General features: G+C 41.4%; 1 protein-coding gene across 1 annotated transcript; it reads right to left on the reverse strand.

Moving 5' to 3' along the window:
- Positions 1-1513: 1513 nt before the first annotated feature.
- srm (spermidine synthase) lies at positions 1514-25436 on the reverse strand. The gene is made up of 33 exons (XM_079515618.1): positions 25230-25436; positions 23740-23876; positions 23478-23601; positions 23036-23137; positions 22637-22796; positions 22375-22483; positions 21134-21209; positions 20912-21022; positions 20463-20606; positions 19984-20174; positions 19216-19372; positions 18335-18483; positions 17759-17809; positions 17529-17640; positions 17356-17403; positions 17174-17252; positions 16771-16880; positions 16588-16674; positions 16411-16479; positions 16074-16179; positions 15920-15993; positions 12023-12203; positions 9878-9942; positions 9649-9725; positions 8781-8806; positions 6532-6775; positions 6037-6157; positions 5803-5895; positions 5508-5661; positions 5298-5381; positions 3480-3625; positions 3036-3158; positions 1514-2627 (listed from the first exon to the last, which is right to left on the reverse strand). The coding sequence occupies exons 1-33, from the start codon at positions 25365-25367 to the stop codon at positions 2610-2612; spliced, it is 3666 nt and encodes a 1221-aa protein (XP_079371744.1). The 5' UTR covers positions 25368-25436; the 3' UTR covers positions 1514-2609.
- Positions 25437-26691: the final 1255 nt, after the last annotated feature.

Here is a 26691-nt window from a genome sequence, read left to right on the forward strand (position 1 = left end):
CCAGCACCAGACAGTTCATTCAGGAGTGGTGGGCAATGGTTCCGCAGGGACATGGTGCTGCGGTTGCGCTTGCTGCTTGCATGGCCCTCCCAAAGGCCTCACAGAGGGTTGTTGGGCTTCCTCCTCACGGAGGACACAGGCTGGGGCGCTAACCCACACTGCTCACCCGGGTGCCGTCTACATTCCGGCAGTCACCCGTCTCTCCGGTGGTCACCAGACTATACCTGGTTGTCACAGTCTATTCCTATGAGTCACTATAAATAGAAGAACTATAACTAAAAAACATTGCATGGATGCAACTGGGACGTATCCTCAGTGATGTATCCTGAGGTCAACGGGGTTTCAGGTCTCTCAACATTATACCCCTCACTCAGGCGACCCAGCCGGGAGTGATCAAGTCCCGACTTATGTCCCAGTAGCTACCCTCAATAAGTCCCACTAGGGAAAAACCAGGGGCACACAATCCGTTGGAACTACTCCAGAACTACTCTGCCAGGGCTGGGAGGTACACTTCTGGCGCATGGAGGGACTAGGCTCTGTGGGTTGTCTCCTGTCCGGGCCCCTCCTACGTCTCACCAGGTCCACTCCTGCACTCACCAGGCTCAGGACCTGTATTAAAGTATTGAGGACAGGAGGACAGAGGAAGTTCTACCAGAAAAACATACATATTTGTTTGTCAACATACACCGTGTACACTGCCCGAGTTCAGTGCTTGCTCAGACTACAGTGACGTAACAAACAAGATGGCGGCGGAGTTATCCCCGAATGTTAACCATCTCGTCACCTCGCTCTTTCCCTATAGCTTTGATAGTTGTGGTTCCATTAAGGTGAACAATACTGTAGTCATATGTTAATGCAAAAGTATGCCGATGGAACAATAGAAAGACTTGTCAAAAATAGACAATTATTACATGAGTGATTAATTTAGGGCATGGCAGGATTTAAAAGAATGCAGTGTCACAATAGTTTGATGCAAACGTGTCTAACTTTTGATCAGAGGTGGTGAGGTCTGATGGTGAGGTTGTGGATCAAGGGTTTCCATGGATTATGCTTGTTGAGTGTTATTATAATTTAGTTATTGTTACTATTGGACACTTTAAAAAACTTTCTCTCAACTGACAAAAAATTGCTTTACTTGCCCAGTTCTGCTGTCCTTTGCCTTGGTGCTCCTTCTCAAAAGACATGCCATGTTTTTCTCTTTTCCACTGTGGTCATACCGTTGACATGACTCACATACCGTAAGACGTCACGTACTTGGTACAGGTATCACATACAATAACACAAATCTCCTGCAACATATTAATGAGCATGTCATCCCAACTCTTCAAGAGTCTTCAAAATTATTCAAACACGTTCAAGATTCATGTGTGCGTGTACTGTATATATTTATAGAAAATATTCTTTTAAAGTGCCAGACATGTACGGACATGTTGATGACCCCTGCTGAATGATTTTAAAATAACTGACTAACTTCAAGTCTTTATAAAAAAACAAATTTTGAATTGGTCTACCATACGGCAATTTACATACTTGATTTATTTATTACAGTTAATTCATATAAAAAAAAACATGATCTCATTGCTCAGGTATGACAATTTCTTTACATAAATTCTTGTGGATTTACAACCATTGTACTATTTGCAATGTGACTTAACACTCTTATCACATAAATCCCAAACAGGACCCATCCTCTAAAAACACCAAAACCAGGCATAGTTTTGAAAATGTTTAGCTCAATGTCAATGTCTAGCTCAAGAATGTATCATTATTTAGCCTTCAGTATAAGGCTTAATATGATAAGAGATGTTGATCATAGGCGGTGGAGATGGTGGTGTGCTGAGGGATACTTGAGAAGTTGTAGTAAGAAAAAGAAAACTCCCTGGGGCCAAAATATGCCAATGTTCCTGTGGTCAGTAGTGGGTAAATTAATTTCTACAGTAAAGTATCACTCTCCATACAAAATTAATATACTATGTAGTATAAGTAATTAATATGTGGTGCTTACGGCATTGATATTTTAGAAGCAAAACATCCTCAACAATGAGACCTTTAGCTTTCTTCCATTTGCCTGGAGGCACACAATAGCAATGTTTACCTTTCAGCAATTGGAACAACCAAATCTCAGGCACTATACATTTCAGACAGATTTTTGCTTTTCATATTGGTAGATGTTCAAAGTTAACTGGAGGAAAAACTTCTCTCTCTTCACAATAACCAATATGAAATGTAGTCTATGAACTATTGTCTAATGGCTGATTTAAAGAGCACGTTGCTTTAAATGTCTGGCAATGACAGCCGTTTTGTGTCCACTCAACCCACTACATTGTTCTTTACAGGATGACTGAGGGAAATAAACGATCTACTGAAACAAATAAATACATACAAAGAGCATGTAAGACTGGAAGGAGGGAAGCATTGGAAGGAATTAACACTCTGTAAGGCCCAGCATCCCCCCAGGACTGTATCATAAAATCGTCACCAGGTCCTCCCTCCTACTCCCCTCCAGTACCACTGGACAGTGTTGAGTGTTTGGAGAGGATGTGCAGCAATTGTAGTACAAGGTGGAGCTTCTGTTGTCAGAGAGCGAGGTTGAGGATCTTTGTTGCCACTCAAGCTTCACTGAGTACCTGTCAAAAGGTTTGAGAAGATACAAAGTTCAACATGTGCTGCAGATATGAGTAGCCATGCTACAGTGTTTCCCCTATATGCATTCAAAAGTGGTGCCGCTGCTGAATGCTGAACGATGTTGAATATTGTTGAAACATGAGTGCCACTGCTAAATGTTTATGTAATGTTTGTTCTTTTTTTTGGGGGGGGGGGTGAATATTATGTGAATATTCTATGTTTACAACATGGTCTATGGGTCTTACTCTATTAATAGATTGGAATGTGCAAGGGAACGAGATAAATATTCACCACCGCTGCTACAACTTCATTCTAGGGAAACACTGAGCTAGCAACCACTGTAAGCATGAAGTTAATTTACAACCTACTACATTAATTAATTTATTTCTAATAGTGCCACCAAAACATACCTTTCTTGCAAACTCTGGGAGTATAAATGATGCTCTGTGGATTCCAGGATTGTAATATTTAAGGTTCATACTTTCCACATCATCTTTCGATAGCTCTCTCACTGGCTCCCGGAAATTTGTCTCCTAATTAAAAAACAAACAAGCTCAGTTATTCCATTGGTCAACACAAAAAGTGTAGTTAACTGCATTACAAACTGTTTAAGTTTAAAGGCCGTTCCACACCATGAATAATAACTTTAACATGATGGGTTGAACAAAAAGCCCTTTAAATACTGATGTTTTCATGGGCATATACTCATCCACTTGAGTTTAGTTTATTAAAATTACATCCATAGTAATCTTTATTTTTCTTGGTATGGACAGTCCTTAAACCTTTGCTGTTTATAGATAAGCCAGTGAAGTGTACAATGGTTGACAAATGGTGAAAAACACAAAAACACTCACAGCATTTTTACTGCACAGCATGAAGCCAATTTGGCCACTGGGGTATGTGGGGATGGTGCAGTAAGCATAGTCCACCACAGGGAAGAGACTCTTGCAGAAGGTCCGCATCTTCTTTATCAGCTCCAAATGGAGCCATTGACACTCTCCTGCAGAAATACACAGAACGTGCCATTTTGTGTCAGTAACTGTCTTCTAGGCCTGGGCCGTGACTCAGCGGTCCAGGCACCTTGGCCTTTAATCCAGTCTGGCAGTGTGCCGCGGGTTCGACTCCCGATCCCAACGGCCTTTACTGCATGTCATCCCCCACCCCCCCCATCTCTCTCCCCATTTCCTGTCAGCCTGCTGACAGGAAAGTCTAGTAGGTAGGAGAGACCAGACATAAAAAGGCAGACGCCTTATTTGGCTCTGGGGCGTGTGTATCTCGAGAGTAGGCAACATGGAAGCAAGCTTTTGCAGAAGCATAGCAGAAGCTTGCCAAGCTTCCAAGTCGGCCAAGGAACATAATGGTCGTTTGTTTTTTCATGCCAATAAAGCTCCTTTGGAGTCCCGGAAAAGACGTGGTGTGATTGGCCAGTAGTCACTTGAGTGGCAGCGACGCAGCGCGTCTTCGGCGCTTGACACACGTCTCCAAGGAACTGCAGCGGCCAATGAGGCATCTATTTTTTATATGAATGAATGAATAGTTTATTTCGGTCTTAAAACAACATGTACATGATTATTACAGCAGCAAAGGCATTTTACAGGACATGTTTGGACTGAAAAAGGTGTAGGCTGAAGCCGTAGCTTATATAGTGCCTATGGATATATAGTGTCTATCCATGGGAGAGACAGCCACGTTCACCATTGAATAGAAGAAGACAAGTTTAGGCAATCATTTAAGCCATGACTTAGTTAATGCCACTGCTGTTGACAAAAGGGTAAGGCACTAGGATTATTTGTCAGGAGAGGCAAACCCAGGGAAGCTCCCTTTCTCCATTAGAAGTTGGACTGTAAGTACAGGAATTACTCAATGGGACCTGTATTTGGGTTTTCTTCTGCCTAAAGCGCTACTTTGTCAGCCTGTTATATAACCGACGTGTGCATGCACGCATGTGGGCATCTATCCATTTGTCGCATGAGATACAGAAGGGTGTGTGCCCACGCACAAAGGCCCTAATTTCTCAATGCTGCCTTAAATTTGAGTGTGAGTTTTGGCATACGCTCACCTCAGCACAGAATTTATCAAGTGATTGTAAACAACTGATTTCGGTAATTTCGGTCTTACCATTGATAAATGTGACGGCTGAAATCAATCTGGCACGCCCTATAAAATCAAGCCTTGCACATAATTTGCATGTACACTTGGAAATATCCTACCAAACCAATTTCATATGACATGCCGTATACATATATATATATTTTTAGGAGTGATGTTTAGATGCTGGTGACAGGCTGACAGCCTGTCAGCTAGTCAGTCAATGCTGCTCCGCTTGTCTACGACAGAAAAACAGGTGTAGGACAAAGCCTACGACAGCTCCCGACCCGACATGAAATTGTTGTGGATTAAGTTGTATCGAAGAACTGGAAATATGACAAGTCAAGATAACCCCAGGCGAAGGCGTATATTCTTTGTTCACTCTAACAACAAAGGTGTTACCCCAGTTATCTAATACATATTTTTGCCATGCCCAGGTTAGGGGGTGTGGAGGCTTCAGCAAGGCTGTTAGGCCCTGCTGTGAGGATATTCTTATAATAAACTGTCTTGTTCCTTCACCCTGCATGATTAGTATTATTTCTCAATTACAAAAAAAAATAACAATCCCTGTGGTATAAATTCACCTTGGCAACAAAGAATTCCACCCTCTCTCAAGGCCGTCTTCATCAGCTGATAGTAAGCCTCCTTGAACAAACTCTCAGCAGGGCCTATGACACAAAAAACAGAGATCAAACAATAGCAGATTTACACACCAATTAGAACAAAATTGCAAAGAAAGCACACACACACACACACACACACACAGGAAACACTGGTTCTGGTTGATGACTTACCCACAGGGTCTGATGAATCTGTGATAATTACATCAAAGGCATCCTGGTTCTGTTTCATGAACTCAAACCCATCTCCAACATTAAGGGTGAGCTTTGGACTGAAGAACCCCTTGGCCATCCCTGGGAGGTATTTCTTTGATACGTTGATGACGTCCTTTGGTAAATGACATGAAGACAGAAACAACATTGTTCATGTCCGATACTGACTAAAATAACATTGAAGGCTAAACTCAAGATGAAGCGTTGGGGAAATGATGCAGCTTTACACATTGTCGATGGTCATTTGGTAACACACCTCGTCAATCTCACATTGGACCACTGTCTCAACCAGTGGATGTTTCACCACTTCCCTCAGCACACCACCATCTCCACCGCCTATGATCAACACCTGCAAAGAGAAGGACAGCAGCCACCAGTGCACCATAACACATTACTTTAACAGGTTAAGGAGATCAATTGTTAGATCAGATCAGATTTATATTTATTTGTTTCCCCACACAATGACCCTGTTGGTAACAAAATAAAATACCTTCTTGGGACAGGGATGGCTGCATATGGGAAGGTTGGCAATCATCTCTTGATAGGAAAACTCGTCCCTCTCTGTGCACTGGATGACGCCATCCAGCACCAGAACGTTTCCATAGGTTTTACTGCAACATGTACAGGAGCACAACGTGATCGAGAGACCACATACATAGATCATAGGCAGCTTATCTAAGCCAGTATGCTTATGTAATATAGATATACTATTTTTGCTGACTCGCTAGCACATGCTTTCATAGCCACTGCTGGCAGCAGCTGTCACTATACTGACTGACTCATTTAGTGAGTTGCCTGGCGCTTTAAGCTAACATAAATACACTATCGATGTGTATCGGCCACTAGATAGAGTGATTTTGCCTACAAACGACTGTCAAAAATAAAGTTAACCAACTTCAGCAAAGGTATAGAACTACCGGCTGCTAAATTGCTAACTGACGTTAATAGTTAGCGTAGTGGCTAGTTGACTAGCCAAAGTACTGACCTCTTAAAGACCATTACATCTTGGAATTTGGACTTCTTGTGATAAAGGACCTCCTCCACTTGAAGGCTCATTGCTTGTCCCGGCCACAACGTGCCCATCTCCGTAAACCACCCATCTTTTATGTTGTCCATTATTACTAAAAGACGACCGCAGTCTTTTTTTCGAAGGGGGTTTGCTTGTGTGGCAACAATGTGATGCGAGTAAAGCAAGTAACTGTGCTGTGACACTTCACTTGGGCGTTTCACTCAACCACACATGCTTCGTATTCTAGCAAATAGGGCGACGCTGACGTCAGATCAAGTTGTATTAGCCAATGGCAATGCAGTAAGCGTGAGCTCATATAGTTTGTTTGCCCCCTTCACACAACTATCCTGCTGTTGTCACCACGTGAAAGTGCCACTGTGTGAATAGTACAACTGTATCCTCCGACTATTGTTGACTATGAATAAACATCCTTCTGAAATGCAATAAGAATCTTCTTATATCATGTAATTTCTTATATCATGTAATTTACAAAATTATCAGAGTATGCTCAAAGCTTATTTATATAATAAGGTTGCAAATTTGATCTTTTATGATTAATTCAAATGAACAATTTACCCATTTTGTTACACCCGTAGATGCGCGTTGAACGCTGTCCAGCACCAAACAAGCTGCAACCACGATGACTGTCAGAAGAGAACAGTGCTCTCTGCAGCGCTCTCAAGAGTGGATTTCGGAACGCACCCTATCATCTATCTATCGATAATAAAAGCACGGAATCTCAATCTGTCTGCTTTTGTAGTTTTTACAGCTCGGGAACTTCAGAGGACCAAAGGGAAATCAATGGTGGTGACTATCACAGACGTGCGCTAAGTGTACTAAAAATTCAGTTTTCATACCAAATAGTTGTCCTTGTTTGGCCTCCTGCCCCCGAGGCTTCAGTGAACTTGGATGCCCAGCCCACACTGCTAGACTAGTGCAGATGATTGTACCAGTGACAGTGTACAATCCTTGGTATTTTGTTGAGATTATGAATTCTAAACATGTAGAATACAATTGTTAAACTGACATTAACTGCTATGTGCATTGCAAAAGATTGATGCCAAGAAATAATCGACTTAATGTCAAAATAGAATAAAAAGCCTTTCCAAACTTTTGCAACCAGTATTTTGATTGGAACATCCACACTGAAGGGAATTCAGGTGTACTATGATTAAAATATAAGGAAAGACTTCATTCTCAGCTCTACTGGTTAGAAATCATGCACCACGTGTTTTAAAAGTGTTAATTTGAACAGCAGACATTTTTGTTGTCTAAAATTGTGTTTAATAAGGAGGTTAGCTCCCAAGTTATGAACATCATTTTAAGCATCAACTAGGCTTACATGGTTAAGTATTCCATACAATAGAAAATGCTTGTTGAACTTCAATATGACCAACAATAAAAAATAAATAGACAAAATTGAAGCTGATAAATTGGTTCTCTCCGTCTGGATGAAATTGGTGTCTCAACTGAAAGTGTATTTTCTGTTTAGTAAAGAGCTGGGTAGACCCCTGCAAACACTATATAGCAGGGGTGCCCAAAAGGTAGATCCCAATCTAATCGGGGAAAACAAAGGGTGTGGCCTAAAGAATATTCAATTTAAGTATTAAAAAAATATATTTTTGGCATCTGCCACTCAAATCAAAAAGGGCCTGTCAGCTCAAACACTAAGCTTGAAGTAGCCCCTTTCGGGACCCTCGGTTACCTTTTCAGAATTTTGAATGGCGGTACCCTATGGTCTCTGATCGGTTATTCCACTCTCCATAGGACGCAGATTTACATACTCTCTATTCACGGAAAGCCGCGCCACCGAGTGAGTATTGGTGAGATGTTTCAAAGATGCATAACACAGCTATAGGAGACAACGGAAACGTGTGCGAAAGAGCGGTAATCAGAGTTGCCGTTAAATATTTTTGGCTTCTCTGAAATTCTCTCTTCCTCACTTCCCATGTTCCGCCTCCCACGACACAACAGCATTATAAACATCCTGCATGTACGCGGTCGGCCAATCAGAGGCAGTAACTAGGACGTGCAGCTAGCCAGTCGCCGCTCGGGAGGCGGTACAATGGGAAGTCAATAAGGAAGTCAAGGAAGAGAGAGAAGTTCAGCGAAGCAAAATTTCAAAAAGAGATTAAAAATACTTAACGGCAACTCCGATTACCGCTCTTTCGCACACGTTTCCGTTGTCTCCTATAGCTGTGTTATGCATCTTTGAAACATCTCACCAACACTCAAGCGGCGGCGCGGCTCTCTGTGAACAGAGAGTATGTAAATCTGCGTCCTATGGAGAGTGGAATAACCGATCAGGGACCCTAGGGTACCGCCGTACAAAATTCAGAAAAGGTAACCGAGGGTCCCAAAAGGGGCTAAGCTTGAAGGTGCTGTGCAAACCTCAGTAGCATTACAAATTAAAAAAAAAAAAAAAAAAACTACCTATTCCATTTCTCCCACTATTGCATTTGTCTTATATCCGCCAGCGTTGCTATTCCATATTTAAACTATTTTCAGCAATATTTTTTGGGATGGGTATATCTTGTTGAGCTGGTCATTTTTAAAGTAGCTCTCAACTCAAAAAAGTGTGGGCACCCCTGCTATAAAGCAATGATCACAAATCAGACTAGAGCTTTCACATCTTAACAAAATGTTTTTGTTATCAAAATATCACCCCACCCCACCAGACTTTTATGTATCAACCAGTCTATTTACATGGAACATTATTCCATAAAATCAAAAATACATGCTGAACTTCAATAAACACTGACAATCATCTCGAAAGGAAACAAAAAACAATACAAAGCATCAAAAGGGCTTTGAGGTTGGAAAGAAAAATATGCATATTAACTGTATTGAAGAGTTAATCTATCTTTTGGGCCAGCTGTGTCGGAAACCCCTGTGAAAAGAAAACGGCAGTTACATTGAAATCCATCTCCAAGAAAGTAGCCTAAAGTAAAATATATAGATTTTCATGTAAAATAACTTTAAAACCTGAAGCGTAATTAACAATTGTAAACATAATTGGAATGTAGTCGCACATTTACTAACACTCATTTGACATTTAAATTATTGGCATAGTTACACATGTGAATATTTTACCTGTCAGATTTTCCAGCCATGTAGGATATACTTCGGACTCCAGCGGATGTATCCGATTTATGTCCTTTAGGGGTTTTCTGAATGGCCAAAAATGCATGATGATCATTTCAAATGATAATATGGTTGTTACCAAAACAAGTGATCTATCCCTTTCAAATAAATCAAAAAATATATGTGCATGTGTGTGTGTGTGTGTGAGAAATATGTGCAATTACAGTATTGTGATTACCTTTTTCCTGGGCTCATGGCCTTCCCTGTTTGGGTCAAATTCTGACCCACCCTTTGATTTGGCACCTTGAAAACAAAATGGGGAACATTAACTACAATTATTTTACAGCTTATATTATAAAAAGACAGATGTTATATGGCCAGCTTTCAACCACAACTTTGAGTGTGACCCCCTTGTCACAAACAGAGCCCTATCTCCCTTTATAGGGCCGACGTCAAAACCACGCTCTCTGGGTAATACTTTTTTTTCCCATTGAAAAATCCCATCAACCTTTCTATATTTGTGTTACTTAAAGGACCACTTCACCACTTTTCAACCCATCTTCAAATAATAGGTCCTCACTAATAATCATGATAATCATAAAATACCACCTTTCTTTTCTACTCAGTCTGTGTCTCATATGAGAGCTGTGGGCAGTTCGGAAACCCGTCCACCAGTGACATCATCGTTAGGCATATTTTTTTAAACAATATGTTTTTTACTAAAATGTTTAGATTTTTATCATCGTGAGAACGATGGCTTCCTTTTTCGCATTGCAACTTTTCAGGACTAGAAAGCCTGCAGTTTCTTGGATTCCCCATTGATGATGTCACGGGTGGACGGGTTTGTAAACTGCCCACAGCCCTCCTATGAAACACAGACTGAGTAGAAAAAAATTGTGCCATTTTATCATGATTATTAGTGAGGACCTATTATATGAAGATAGATTGAAAAGTGGTGAAGTGGTCCTTTAATATAAGTAATATTTTAAAAAAAAAAGCTCTTTACTAACTTATGAAGGGAGTCAGGGAGGTAGATCTGCATAGTTTACATTCATTTATGCAGGTGGATATTTGTATTCCCTTTTGATAAAATAGCATCTGGTATGAGTTTAGGCTTTGTAACCATATGACTGAAATCATTCATACGACAGAAGGACAGGATGTTCTGTGGCATGTCACTTCACACAATGTTCCCAGAACAGTGTTTCCTCACTTCAATTTCAGACCATTGAAAAAGTGGAACAACACCAAGAGGAGAGTTGCCAAGAAATGTCGTGTGAAGATTATACTCCCTATATTCCATTGGAATAAATAAAGACTTGCACATGAGAGATATGCTCTTCTAGAGATCTCTGACTTTCCACTGTGTTTCACTCCGCTGTTTTGGCTCTCTTGTAGCCTAGCCTAGTCTCTTGACGGCCTGACAGCCCAATACCCTTTTAGATATCCATTTTCTTATATGGCAGTTTTCTCCTGGTTTACATGAATATGAATATAATGGTCTTATTTGTACATTTTGTTTAGTTCTGCGTGTTGTTATAATAATAATAATAATTCTGACCCCTCAGCAAATTATGACTCATTGAATTTGCAGTAAATGGTTTATAGAAATGTAAATGTTTCCACCTTGTGGCACTTATAGGTGTTGCACTTGTTCACAGGTATTTGAAGTCCTGAGTGTAGTGAATATATTTTGAGCCCTCCAAACCGGGACGCTTAAATGAATGCGCACGTTCGTGCACAGCATTTCATATACGCAGACTTAGTCTTTAGTCTTAATGCAATGTTAATTTTGCCAGAAAAGATTTAGTCTTAGTCTTTTGAATAACACACCATTAGTCTTAGTCCAATTTAGTCTTCTGAAAAACCTTAGTCGACTTAGTCTTTAGTCTTAGTCAACAAAATTAACACTGCACCATAGTCATTGCATACAGGCAATGACCGATTGACACACATCACCTCCTAAACCAATCAGAAAGTCAATGTACAACCGATGATGAGCAGATGTTTACATGAGCAGAACATGATAAATGTCTATGCAACTGCTGAAAACAATTTTGCCGAAAAACAGGACAATTTCATAGTGAATGTGGAAAATTGGGACAGAGTTTTAGAAATATTTGATGGGACTCTGGAAACACAGCTTGAAATCGGGACAATCCCGGCCAAACCGTAACGTCTGGTCACCCTAGTGTAGTTATCAAAAAAAACAACAACAACATATAAGCTCATAGCGAGTGGCGCACTACGAGCTTGTAGGTCTGCTATTTTTGAAAAATCGAAGGACGACTGACATAGAAACATAGCTTTTTCAGAAAACTGTCAGGATGTAGAAAACATTTTTAGAATCTGATCTCAGGTCAAAATGGGTTAATATTCTTACCGGCAAAGACTTTGAGGTCTGATTGGCTATAGTTGAAGGGTTTGAAGTCATCTTGGGGAGTCAAGTCAGGATTTCCAGGTGTCTTTGCGGCAGATTTCATCAGTTTCTTAGTGGGTTTTGGAGTCGACTCTCCAGGTTCACTAGCGACCCTCTCTCTTTTCTTTCCTCCTGATTTTGCAGACTGAAAAATAATTTAGAAAGAAGATGAGACGAAAAAAAGTTGATTGAATAGTGGTTGGTGAAACAAGAAAAGAAGGACGGACATGCACATCCCAAACGTCAAATCGGGGCAGGTGCTCGGATCGGAGATCAGTGCACAATAAGAGAAGATAAACGGTAAACGCTTGTACATTGTAGGGCTCCAGTATGACCGAAGACCGAAGATCGAAACGTCAGCAATTTCTTGTTGTACTAGCACCTGAATAAAAAAAAGTTTAACTGTCCAAGCTGCTCCAGGGCAGTGGCGTATCCAGGAATTACGTTTTGGCCAGGCAAGATGTTAATTGTCGTCTCCCCGCGCACAATCGTAGGTTTTCAAAGAGATATACCTGCCAGACGAGTGGGATACAAAGGCTGAAAGGCTTGCATTTACATTCCAATGGGTGATTGAGGGTCTGCTCTACCACAACGGCCAATCAGCTGTCCATTTTAATAGTTCTCATGTCTTGTTTTTGTCCTCTTTTTTTCTCATTGTATGGATTTTGGCCAGGCGAGAAATGGATTTGGACAGGCCCTCGCCTTATTGTAGATACGCCTCTGCTCCAGGGTCAATCCCTTCTGATGGCTATATTTCACCAACTAGAGCCGGGTACAGCGTCATATTGAGCTGTACACGTGCAAACGTGTTTTTCTTTCTTTTATCTTGGTTGGTGAAACAGCACGTGCAGTGCTAGCAAGAGACTGTAAAAATAGAGCTAGCAAAATGTCAACAATTTGGCAATATTTTACACTGGAAAATTCAAATAAAAGCTTGCAAGGGTTCAGTTTCAAGGGGTGGCAGTACTGTTTGTTGTCAAGAGACAAGTACCCATGGGCAAGGTAAGTAAAACGTGAGGAACATATGTGAGGAACATGACTCCATTGCTTTAACACTTTGATTGCTACAAGATCTCAACAGGCCTATTTGGATGTTGCTACCGTTTAACATTGCACAAAGGCCTTGTTCGGGGGCCCACGGCAAAATGTTCTCTTATAGCGAGAATCACACGCATACATCAAAAGAAAGCTGAACTTGTCCACTTCAATTTAAAAAATACATTTTGATTTTACCATGTTCCATTCTGGAGATATTGACCTTTTTGCAACACCTGCATTTGCCTGGAAGTGGTTATCTTGAACAGCGAGCAGAGTTATGGATGGTTTAAAGTCAGAGACATTGACAGGCAGATATAAAATTGAACCCAATAAATATCCTATACATCCTATACACCGAATGAAAGCCCTGAATGTGTACTTTTACGAGGAAAAGAGTAAACATTGATCCCATGTACAGTTAGACAGTAATTGGTTATTGAATGCAGCTTGTGCCCACCAGATAACTTCAGAGAAGACATGGACGTGAACTGAGCGGTGCAACTGTTCTCTACAGTTGCACCGCGCAACTGTAGAGAACAGTTGCACCGCTCACTTCACAGGGGTGTGATTTTTATTATTACAGTAGAAGTTTACAGACCAAACTGTAAATAAAAGGTTTACATGACTTTGTCTCAGTCCGTATATAGCGAGCTGTAGTGAATAAGTACAGAACAGTTGCAACGCTCACTTCACAGGGGTGTGATTTTTATTATTACAGTAGAAGTTTACAGACCAAACTGTAAATAAAAGGTTTACATGACTTTCTGCCTCAGTCCGTATATAGCGAGCTGTATTGAATAAGCAGAGAACAGAATATGGGACAGAGTTGCACCACTCACTTCACATGGGTGTGATTTTTATTATTACTACAGTAGAAGTTTTTTTCTTATGAAAGCAGAGAGTCTTCTGTTTCATACGGTATATAGTATTTATATGTCGCTATAGGCCTTATTTTGTGAATATTGAGTTCGGGTCCATGTCTTCTCTGCAGTTATATCTGGTGGGCGCAATGTGCAATGTAACCAATTTATGACAAACTGTACATGGGATCAATGTTTACTCTTTTCCTCGTAAAAGTACACATTCAGGGCTTTCATTCGGTGTATAGGATGTATAGCATATTTATTGTGTTTATTGTTATATCTGCCTGTCAATGTCTGACTATAAACCTTCATAACTCTGCTTTCTTAGATGATGATGATGATTGCCTCATTGTCTTGATCGCAAAACATTGGGGGGGGGGGGGGTTCATGGGCACATTGGGCAGCAAAAGTCTTGATCCGTACGGCTATAAAAAGTCCCATTCCACCGTTCGGTTCAGAACTATAGTATAACGGTGAGACGCGTTGTCATCATCAGCTGATTTTGTTTTTCAAGCTAGTGAAGTATATTTACTAACAAGAGAACATGCCTGGGCATGCAGGTTGGAGGCGATGGAGGAAAAAAAAAGATTCACCCGGCTGTGATGTCAACGACAACGGATCACAACACCACGGTTTAGGACGCGGAAAAGTTCGTTATACATTACACCCGGGTCGATTACGTCCCCGATGCGTTCATTGCGGTCTTATCACTACAATTATAATGAATAAAAAAGCGTTACAATCACACGTCCGAGCGATCTCCGATTATGACGGTTCTGCATGGCGATACGTGATCCACCAACGGCACACTGTCTTGTCGTGGCGGCCCCTCGATACTGTGGTTAGTTCGTAGTATTGTAGGCTCGGGGATCGTTTGGTCGCTACAGTATGAAGAAGGAAACATGCATCTGTCCATGTGTGTTGCAGACGCAATGCAATGCCGATCGAATCCGGTGCATGTGTTTAGGCAGCGATCCGTTCATCATGTTTTTTTCCGAGAGACAGAGCCAGCCAGGACAGAGCCCCCATCTCGCAAGGCCCTCCTCCTGCAGGAGAAACAGGAGGGGAGGGGGGAATCGAGTAGTATAGTGTTGTGTGAAAGCCAATAGCTGGAGGAAAGCCTGGTGAGGCGAGGTTAGGTGAAATTTGATTCTTTTCACACACCGACTGGATCATTCCATGGGCGCGCATGGGCGCGTCCATTTTACACTGGCTTAGTGGCTTCTACACGTAAAGCGGCCCGCCCTCCTGTTTTCAGGAGGGGAGGGTTTTTTTTTTTTTTTTTTTCTGATCACGTGAGCGGGACTAAGCAGCAATGATAGGGCGATGGTTCTTCATTGTCCGGGTGGGTAAAAAGATGAATGAAAGTATGCTATAAAAAAGTGATTGAAACGTATTGATACGTGATTCGCACCCGACGTTTGATTAATTGATAACGTATTGATACGCGATTCGCGTCGGCTGTGTTAATAATCCCATGCCGTGCACAATACTTCTCCAGGCACATTAGAAGGGCTTTACCATGCTGGTGTTATGATATGATCTGCGATAGCAACAGAATTTATTAGCCCTCTGACCACTTTGGTATAAGTCAATCAATATTGGGCTAATGCAACTTTCACATGTTATTGTTGGGACTTTTTCTGCCTTTATTTTGATAGTGTACAGTAAGTTGACAGGAAATGGGGGAGAGATGGGGAGTGACACGCAGCAAAGGTCGTCAGGATCGGGGAGTCGAACCCACGACTGTCAGGCTTAGCAGCCTAGGTGCCTGCACCGCTAGGCCGGCCCGGGCCACATATTGACACTTTCAACCAAGTGTGGCATATTATGTGAATAACGTCTTGCATTCTTAGCTAAAAGTTGTAAACATGTAAAGATTAGCCCATTTTGGATTTGCCAATACCACATTTATTGGAGGACAATTAGTATGTCACACAGAAGAAGATGATTTACTTACAGAAGCCTGCTGTCGGACAGTAACAACATCCTGTAGAGAATCTTGGTAGGTCTCTTTGGTTTTTTTCCTTTCCGCTGTAGAAGAACAGAACAGTATGATGAAGGCTGTTAACATGCGTGCTTACCAGACTTTGACGCAGCTTAATGCTCCATACCTGCCACCTTCTTTGTAAGCTCCCTTGCTTTTTGTTTTGCCGCCTTCTTGGCTTCCATCTCCCGCTGTTGCTGCTCAATGCTTTGCAGTTTCCACCTTTTACTGATCTATTAATATCAGATGGTAGAGCAATCAACATTCAAGTATATGAAGGGGTCCATAAATAAATAAACCCACTGTTAAAATGTCTGCTTGCAAGCAAATACAAGGTTTTCTATAGGATATAATTGTGTACAAGAGAACACAACTAAGCCTGACCCCTTTCACCCATCTCCATGAGAATTTTGATCCTTTCTTTGATGGCGATCATGTATGGATGAATAGAGTTCTTGGATTACCTCGTATACTTTTGTAGAGGGATCCAACTTGGCAGTTTTGTTCACGTGCACATCACTGGAGGGTAAATACTAAAAAAATAAGCGGGACAAAAACAAATCCAACAGCATTAATCATCTAGTCCAACCAGCAACATCATCTTTTTCAAAAATCAACAGTAATCTCTGGCAAAGTTATACCATTCTAAAAGGGTTTTGGAAAGACTCAATAATTCGGTTGGTTTTCTGTTGTGCCACAGTGAGGGAAGCTTGGTCATTATTTGACTCCTGCAAAGGATGACAAACACACAAGAATCAACATTTATTTTTTAATAATATGTCGCAGGAAAAATGGAGCATCGTCACTTTGGAGCCGTTTTCTACCTCAAAAAGTGAGATTGTGGCTGTTGCAATGAGACCAGCAGTTATGTTCGGGTCAATCTCCATTTCTTGTTCCTCATTGGCAAACAGCATTCCTTCCTTGGTGGGTAGTTCTGAAAACGGCATGAATTTGTCAGGAATCGAAATGTGGAAATATTAATTCAGAACAAATTGTGTAATCTACAGTATACAACAGAGTATACAACAGTTTTCCTGGAAAATAGCAGATCTACAAGCTCATAGCGCGGTGGCGCGCTATGAACTTGTAGGTCTGCTATTTTTGAAAAATTGTTAAAATGTGCCTCAAATCTTGATTTAGAAAACATTTCTTTTTAATTATACAACAGTTTTCCTGGATTTCTAACACCAACACAAACTGCATATACAGTAGTCCTGCGTTTCGTACCATGTGGTGAAGAAAAGACGGGGAAATCACTTTCCGACTCCCTTGATACATCATGAGGACCAAACAACGTATTCTCTGGCTGTAAAATTATTATAAAATATTAAATGTGCATGTAATTGCATTACAAATGTTCAGGGAAGAATTGTTTTATCAAAATCAATGATATACACTTCTCAACAAACCTTCTTTATTGGCGTGAGTCCTTTGCTCTTCTGAGCAACAATTTCAGCCTGAAGAAGAAACAAAAGCATGTTTTATTTTATCTATCTGCCTTTATTGTCAAGTTGACATAAAGTAAACCAGTGAAAGAACATTACTGATGTAAAAACAATGCTTTTCACAGATCATTGCTCACCTTAAGAAGAGGCATATCCCTGCCCTGCATTACCAATAAATGGAGCTCAGTGATCTGCTGCCTCACCATTGGTGGGACAGGGTGACAGCAGGCAATGATTCCCTGGGGCTCTCTGGGTGAAGGAACACAAACCATACGTTTATGATCACAGGAGTGATGAACACTCAAAAAAAGAAATAAGAAATATACACCACATACTAGGCTTAGGATTAGACATTGCATGAACTTACTTAGGCAATTCTTCAGATATCTTGGTCATCATATGATTAGGCAGGAGATATCTAAAGAGGAGAGATGCATATAAATGAACATAAGTAGCAGTGCTCCGGAAAGCTTTGATGCTGAAACATCCTAAGAGCAGCATGGTTTCATGTCAGGTTCTTGTCAGGCAGCATTATTTATCATAGCTGTTGGGCAGAAACCTTGCATCTCCATATTTCATCTTTTTTGTAATTTCCCATAAATGAATGCAAATGTAGCTGATTTACAAGCTCACATGTTGCTTTGTGACATGTTAAGATTCCAGATCTATTTTTTTTAAAGATGTTCGCCTACAATGTTGTGCCCAAAAGTCTGTGGGTTTTTATAAATATTTAACCAATGAAAAGTATTTACACAATTATGTTGTTGACAAACTAAACACTACAGTATCCATTGGCACACATTTCCTGAAAAGTCAAAGTTATGGACAAACAAGGTTTCTGCATGTTCAGCGACGGTATATACAATTCTGCTAGAAATGAAATTTGAATTAGAAAGTAGCTCAGGCTGATGTAACAGCTGCTCCGTCAATTTCCGCAGCCTACCCAGTGCTCTCATCTTCCTGCCTGGCTAACTTGTCCCTCCAGGCATACAGCAATCTGAAGGCTGTCAACTGCTGTGTGTTGAATGCCTTCTTCTGCCTCTTCTGCAGGTCCAAGTACGACTCCTCTGTAAAGATTGGCTTCATATATCTCTGCAGGGTGTTGGGGGGAGAACGTTAGAATGTTATATGGTTATGAGGATAGATTTAGCAAATATAAAAGTAAATCCGTAAATCACTAAATTAAGCCCTAGTCTCACGTGGCCAGAACATCAGAGATCTCCTCCTACCGATATGCATGGGGAAATCTAAATTCAATGTAAGGACTTCAACGGTATAGAAAACCAGTGCTTACAAACCTATGCCTTCTGCTTTTTTGTTTCCTTTTCTGACTTGTTTCCACACATAGTTTTAGGCCATTCATTGAATTTCGATGTAACCAGAGTACCAGACTATCTGTATGTGGAGATCTGTGATCATCCTGTTGCACGAGACTACTTAATCTGTAAACCAACGGTTCTCAAACTATGGGTCGCACGAAGGAGCCTTGAGAACCGCATTCACGTTTTATGAAACGGAAAAAAGTGGGATTGTAGCTTTTATTACGAGACATTTTTTTTCCCACATTGAAATTGCACTATAAAGTGTGGGGTCGCTAAAATGGAGTTTGAAAACCACTGCCCAAAATACACACTCACAAGAGATCATAATGCAACACGTTGTGAGCTTGTAGATGTTTTTTTGTGGGAGAGGAAGGTTTTTCTTTTTTTTTCTTGTTTTTTTCTGGGGTTTTTTTTTTACATTTGCATGTTTTCATAATAAAAAAAAGTGTCTAAAAATGTCTGTTTATGGGTGCATGGTGAAAGCCTGCTAGAGATGTTGGACCTTTAGGGAGAGGTCTCTGCTCTTATTCCAGACACTCTGCAGGAGGCCAGGCTGGCCGTGGTTGAATTCAAACAGATCCACCCTCAGACGGTCGTACACATAAAGGAGGTAGTGAGTGTCAGACCTAGCATACTGGAACATCACATCTGGCAAAGGTCTGCAGGAACAAATGACAACGCAATCCTTAATATTCACAATCATGTCTTCGAATCAGAAATCATGCAGTTTCCTCATTTTGTTGTCGCTTCACTAATACAGGTCCTTATCCAGAACAACGTACAATGATAGAGTTCAGTGTGTTCCTCTAGGACACTTTGACTAGACAGACACATGCCACTAAGGGTGGCACGTAGTCGTATGAGGAGTGAAAACAATTGTGTTTTACATTTCTATCAAACAAGCATTAAATCTTCAAACCTTGTTTGAAACCTGCAATATAATTTTCTTTTTTTTGTTAATGTGCGAGTCTATTGAAGCCTTTACACCGTGGCTCTGCAGGAGGCTAGTCGTCAATACATTTTTGGTGTGTGTGTATGTGTGTGTGTGTGTGTGTGTGTGTGTGTGTGCGTAGCTAATCTCTGAAACTGCTGGACAGATGACCAGTACCAAATGCCTTGTGCACACTGCCAGTGGATCAACTGCCAGTGGATCAACTGGCAGTTGGTCACAGAGTTGGTCACAAATCCTATTTCCATGAAAATGGAGAATTAAGTACATTCTTAAGCTTAAATCACACAGCCAGACATGAACAAGGACCAATCTACCTACCGAACCCTCCAGTCAGCAAGCTGATAGCGCTTGTCCGAGTCCACGCTGCAGTAGTGTGTGAGCAGGTGATCCAGAGAGTTCCTGGCCAGGTTAACAGCACGGCTCGCCTGGTGTGTGTCAAACATATTGACCACATACACACCAAAGTCCTTCTGGAGCCAATCGACGTCGGAGTCGGCACCATGAAATACCTGGTCAAAATAAGGCAATCATTAAGACTTGGTACCAATTGCTGTATATAACCCCAACAGGGGGTTCTTATGTAAAGGGTCTGACATTTAATGGTGATGCGTCATCTTATGTAAAACGTATTTGATTAGGAAAGGCTCAACATTTCCACCATACCAAACTTTAGGTGTACATGCTAGCAGGAAATTGTTTAATATATTATCTATACAGAAAAACACCAGGTGTATTATTAGGTAGAGTATTAAGTGCACTATGGGGAGAAGGGATGGGACGGAAGGGGATGCCGTTACCTTGACAATGTGCGGGTCTGTGAAAGACTCGTTCAAGACGTACATCTCACTGCGGAGCTCCAGGGTGTCTACGATGAAGTCCTCCTCTCTGGTTGAGATCTGCATCAGACAGGTGATGCCCAGGTAACTCCTGTAAGAGTGGTGCTGGGAGGGGAGAAAAACATTCAACATGCACAATCAATGTGTTGAACAGTCTGAAACGCAGTGAGTTATGTCTCATGTTCTGAAAGTAAAATCCACACAATATACAACAATATACTGAACATTTAATGCATCGCCAAATGTTATTTAATATAGCCAGCATTACCATCTATAAATAAGTAATACAATACAACTAACAAATGATCTATCATCACTTTAGTTTAGCCAAAATCATTAAGTTCTTGTATTGTCTCACGCAAGTCAATTTGATTGCCAAGCAAATGCAACAAATGTCCACGTTCTTGTACCTCCAAGTCGACTGAAAATTCTGACACCTTGCACAACTTCTCATTTAGAGCCACCAGCTCCTCCAGTGTGTCCACGAAGGAGCACTTGGTCTCATCTAATGGTTTGTACATCTGGAAATAATGAATGCATCAGGGGTTCATACTGGGAAATTAAGGATTACTAGACTTTTCTCAACTGGTGACTGTAATGCCTTTACCACTATTCTATATGTAATTATTTACCTGTGGTTCGGGCTTTGACAGAAGGCTTTCTGGTATTGTCAGATGGTTTATTTCATATTGGTACGGGTGTGCAAACCTACATGGATAGGGATGTCCATTGTTCAGTGGGGGGGTGGGGGGAGGGAAATCAAAAAATTAAGCTAGACAGTAAAATTAACATTATACAGAAAAATCACACCCGTGTGAACTGAGTGGTGTAAGGTCTTATATAGACTGATCAGCTGTGGTCTGACGTAATGTCTGACGTAATGAAATCACACCCGTGTGAACTGGGTGACCATAGCAACCATGCTCATTTTTTGGTACAGACAGACAGACAGACAGACACGTAAACTAACAAAGCCAGTTGTAGGAGTGGTTTACACCACTCAAAAATAAGTGAAACATGTGTACAGTAATACTGTATATGTGAGAGACAGTGAGACCCACTATTCCTGATTCCATATACGTGTATGTACATAGTATCGCTTGCGAGGTGATCGGAGATCTCCAGCTATGGATATGTCTAGAGACTTTTTCAATTTTCATAGTTGAACTGCCGTTAACTAACATATGCTACAGCTTTAAAAACCAATCTGGCCACTGCAATCTCTGGCTCTGCAATGCAGAACTCTCTAAACAAGTGGTTCTCAACCAGTGATCCGGGGACCACCAGTGGTCCTTGAGGGGGTTCCAGGTGGTCCCCAGCAAAATGATGGGAGAGTTGATAACCAAATGGACCCTTATTAGAGCACTCTTGAGTGTAGTGTACAATGAAACAAAATGTACTTGTTTAATTTCATGCACTCAAGAGTTAAATTATTGTTAAACACCTGCATTACTTCATTTACAAGAAGTGTACACAGTTAGAGAATGTAGAAGAATTATTATTTGGCACCACATCAATACAGCATGGAATTGTGGACAAAATCCTATCCTTAACGGCAACAAAATATTCTAATACGTTTTGGTTCTGAGAGGCTAAATCTCACTAAATGTTGGTCCGTGGCTCAAATGCCGAATGGACCTGGACATGAAAATGGTTGGAAACCACGGCTCTAAACTCTAATTGTTTCCACAAAAGCTGATATATTGTCCTCAGTCTATAGTTGCACAAAGCTTTTGGAGACTGCTGTCTAAGTCTATATCTCCTGACATGTTAGAATCCTGCCAATGTGTGTCCTTATATGCACCCCACCCCCATCTAAGAGGAGACAGTATGTCCATGATCCAATAAGTCGAAGGTTAAACACGTTTCTTACATGTCATCCACATGTTCCTGGGTTCTCTGCTGATGAATCATGTCAGCCAGCGCAGCCGGAACATCCAAGTCCTCAGGTCTCTCTTTGCGTATTTTTTTGTTGGTGAAATCTACAATTGAAGAGGGAACCACAAAGATATTAATCAGTTGAACGGATTTTGGCGCAATCTCTCAAAACAGACAGCATATGGGTGTTATTATATCTTTGTTGCAATGAAGGTCGACATCAGGTGCAAAAATAAATAAACAACAGTTTGGCTTACATGAGGGAAGGGGCTTGATTGCATTTGGCTTCACAAAGATCTTGGGAATAAATGGGGTGTTGCTGTTGTCGACTTTTTCTTTGAATTTGAACTGAGGCCTGATAATATTCTTGGCATGGAGCAATCTGTACGTCTCAGAACCACGTCCAGGCTCTGAACTCTGATCAAATAAAAGCAAAAAATGATATATCATTAAGGCATTGGATGGCAGAACATTGCTGACAACTGTTAACTAACCCAAATTTAACTCTAAATGAAATAAAAACTACTGTGAGTAGCAAGCATATTTATTGCCCCAAAATTGCAACTGTTTTAGTTCCAGAGCTGGCATGCCTAACAGTTCAGTGCCTGCTCTCTCTGAAATTATGAGATGCATTTATTTTTATTTTATTAGCCAACCTTGCGATTCCAGCTGGACACAACCACCTTCGGAGTCTGAAACCCTGCAGGCATGACAGGCTGGCTCCTGTTCACCCCATCAGCTTCATCAAGCAGGATCCCCTTGAAATCATTCACAGGAAATAAGACTTTATAATCCAAGTAGCTATCACAGACCAAAAGTAACAGGAACCATAGATCACACGTAGGGCATTTGCAAGGAATGATGGGCCCCTTGATAAAATATTGCACCTCTAACAGCCATGCTATCTAAAAAACAAATATAGTCTATATAGTCTAAAGCAGTGGTTTTCAAAGTAGTAGTTTTCAGTGGTCAATGAAGGCCCGATCCACGACATGAAAATGTTCAGCAGCACAAAGCTTTACCCGGCAAAGGGTGTCATGACAATTTTTCATAATTCCACCATTTCAAATATGTCTGGTCTGGTGTTCCTGCTCATACCGCTCGTTCAAGGATGACATCGTTGGAGTCCACCACCAGGTCAAGCCGTTCTTCCAACCCGGTCAATTTGTCCCGGTCTCTCATGCGAGATCTGCAGCCATGGTAGTGCATAATCTGACTCATGCTAAGATACGGAAAGAGTTAAAGAAAATGTCCTGAATCTTCTGTTTAACATCCAATTTAGTCAGCAAACTATGGGTTATTAACCCATTACTATTTTGGTCTTAACATAACAAGTCATGAATCGTACAGGCCTACTCACCAATGCAGGAGTCCATCTCCTTGAGTTTCACAGAACTCCTGGAACCCAGGGAAGCTGCGATAAAAATCAAAATCGTCTCCTGTTTGAGGAAGACCGGCGGATGCTTTGGTGGCTGATAACACGGTCCCAAATCCATACTGCGGGCGAGTGAAGTTGAGATTATAACACATTGGTGGTTCACCAATCACCATACAATCAACATGTAACCAACTAGCCGCAAGCAACTCAGATACCATCATCATCATCATCATCAGATGCCATCTGTCATCTAGGAGTTGCAATACCAAACCTTGACATCCCATTGATCGAAACATTATACTACGTTAAACTCACCAATGTTGCAGCTTCAAGGAAAGCTTGGGTCAGGGTTATGCTCTTTGTATCCATCCATTTTTTGTTTCATAAAAATCAGACCTGTCTGAATGGAGTGGTGCTGTTGGGGTGTCGGACTCTGACTATTGGTTGTCTGACTATTGGCTGTGGGACTATTGGCTGTGGGATTATTGGCTGTGGGACTATTGGCTGTCGGACTATTGGTTGTCGCCTTGTCGGACTATTGGTTGTAGGAGTATTGGCTGACGGACTATGTAGCCTGTACTGTACTGTCTCTCATCATGCACCTGTGCTACACCGTAGTATCTGTACTGCACTGTGCTCTGTGCTGGTGTTACACTAACACTAAAAACTCAGCTTCCCATCATGCACCTGTGCAGTGTGAAGCTCAACAGTGCCACTTTGTCACCTGTTGGTACTCTAAACAGACAGACACACATTGCTGTTCCTTGGAGTGGTTGCACGGTTGCACCACTCAAATCCACCTTAGAGTAGAAATGTTATGAGGTACTTAGTTACTTTGCCAATACAAATTCCATGCAGGTGATTATTTTGCCTCCTGCATTATGTGCAATACACACAGGTGGTGATTTCTAACAAGCGCTTCCGAACTCCAGTCCCAACACCTACGAAAAAATCATCAACTGCACGGACTTTATCGACAGAAAGTAGCTAATCCCATTCCCAGCGTTCCTTAGCTGCAATGTTGGTGAGTTTAACCTGGATGAAGGAGCTGTCAAGGTTATTATTGCAACTCTACGTACCAGATAACATTAAAGTTGCTTCAACTATACAGCATGTATTTACAATGCAAGATATCATTTGGGCAGCCTCGTTGAGAGATGTGGGGCAACTCGTGTTGATCAAATAGATCAGCTCTACTTACATTGATTTTAATAACATGTATTACTGTATGTTTCACCAGATGGCTTATTACATGATGGCAATAAAAGGCAAGTCCACTGTGTGACCTTTCGGGACCCTAGGACCCTTTTCTGTATTTGGGACGTCGGTATCGACGTCCCAAATACAGAAAAGGTAAACGTATGGTCCCGAAAGGGGCTACTGTGTGACCCAGCAGCAAAGCCTGTCCCTCTGCTCTGCTCTCCACGTTGCCTCCTGCACTCAATGCAGAGACCGTTGGTTTTAGTACTTACTTTAACGAACGCATCCACGTCCTTAAAACCAGGGCAGAACTCGTTTACTTCATCGGCCGATTCCGAGTCATTTGTGGTCGAATTGTTGTTGTCTTGTTGGCCGTTGTTTGCTGAAACATTGAACCCCGAAGTATTCATGATGTCGAGTTTGGTTTGGGTTTGTGTACATGTGTCGGAGAGGAAACAACCCCACTTCCGCAGTATTCCTTCTACGTTTGTAAATCAGCGGTGCGGGGAAAACAGCGCCACCAATTGACCAGGGGCAGCGGGCTGGCAATAATAGACAAAGCGACTATAAAATAGCTCAAGGCTGTCTTGCTGATTACTTAGGTTAGAACCCACCGCAGTGGTGTCCGGTTAGAACTGAATTGAACATGGTGGACCCTATTGTAAACAAGTGTAATGCTTAATTGGGTCGTCCACTCACAGTTAACAGCCTTTGTATTGAGTTTGTGCTTGAAATGTACTGTAATTCTGCAAACTGTAAAAACAAATTCAATCAATCAATCAATCAAAAACTTAAACCAGGATGCTTCGACTTCTGCCTTCTCCCTGAAGCTGAAGTCTCCGACTATGCTTGTCACGATGACTAAGCCAGTTAGATCTATCCATATATGGTTCTTCTACCACATCTATCTGATATCAGCACTAGGTCGGCTTGGGCCAAATATAGGGATTGACATGTCATATGTCATATAGCCCAACGTCCTAGTCAGAGTCTTCGTTACAGCGACATTTGCTAGTTGATAGAATAGGCTATCTTATGTAGCATTATTTGTATTTCATAGGAATATAGCATTTGGTTTTTTTCTGCAATACATGACCGAGTTATAACGCATTCATATTTCAAATCAAAATTATGAATGTTCATTTTAAACGCCAAGGCCAGAGGATGCAAGTTAACTATTTTTCTTTTGAATTTGGACTGGAGAGTTAAAGCGTGAATTCCTCTCGCTGGTAGCCTGGCCCCAGCCCTGAATCGATAGCCACGCCCATTAAAAATATGTTCTGAAATGAAAATTCAGACAGGACTCAGGAGGATATATGTTCAGATCCTCTCGGACCTCTCCACTGACATCAAACACACCAGAAATCTTCTTGCTGCATGCAAAATCATCTTAATCTTCCTGTCTGACTTGTCCTTTATCTGCCTTTAATCACCATGGCAATAAATGCCAGGAATCTCTTCTTGTCCATGTAGCTACTAAGCTACCCCTCGGCCCTATCAGCTCCATTCACGTCTTTTTCCCTTGGTCCCTGTTGAGCCATCCTTTCATTGCTCCCCTGGCTCCAAGGATGCAACTCTCATGTACCATATGGATTTTTTTTTACTTTGGGGATGCTCACTATAGTACCACCACGAGAGGGCAATGTTCACTATCAAAATGTATGGAGATACATGCTCTCTTTCAAGTTCAGAGCAGTGGTTTTCAACCAGTGGTCCGGGGACCACCAGTGGACC

The sequence above is a fragment of the Electrona antarctica genome (genome assembly GCF_951216825.1).
Source record: "Electrona antarctica genome assembly, chromosome: 2".
In the NCBI taxonomy this organism is placed as follows: Eukaryota; Metazoa; Chordata; class Actinopteri; order Myctophiformes; family Myctophidae; genus Electrona; species Electrona antarctica.

Excerpts from the sequence above, each read along its gene's own strand:
- srm (XM_079515618.1), bottom strand. The coding sequence starts at position 25,367 with ATGAATACTTCGGGGTTCAATGTTTCAGCAAACAACGGCCAACAAGAC. Across the intron at positions 17,641-17,758 it reads ATATCTGAAGAATTGCCTAA|AGAGCCCCAGGGAATCATTG; the intron begins GTAAGTTCATGC and ends TCCTTCACCCAG. Across the intron at positions 6,158-6,531 it reads GATGTAATGGTCTTTAAGAG|TAAAACCTATGGAAACGTTC; the intron begins GTCAGTACTTTG and ends TACATGTTGCAG.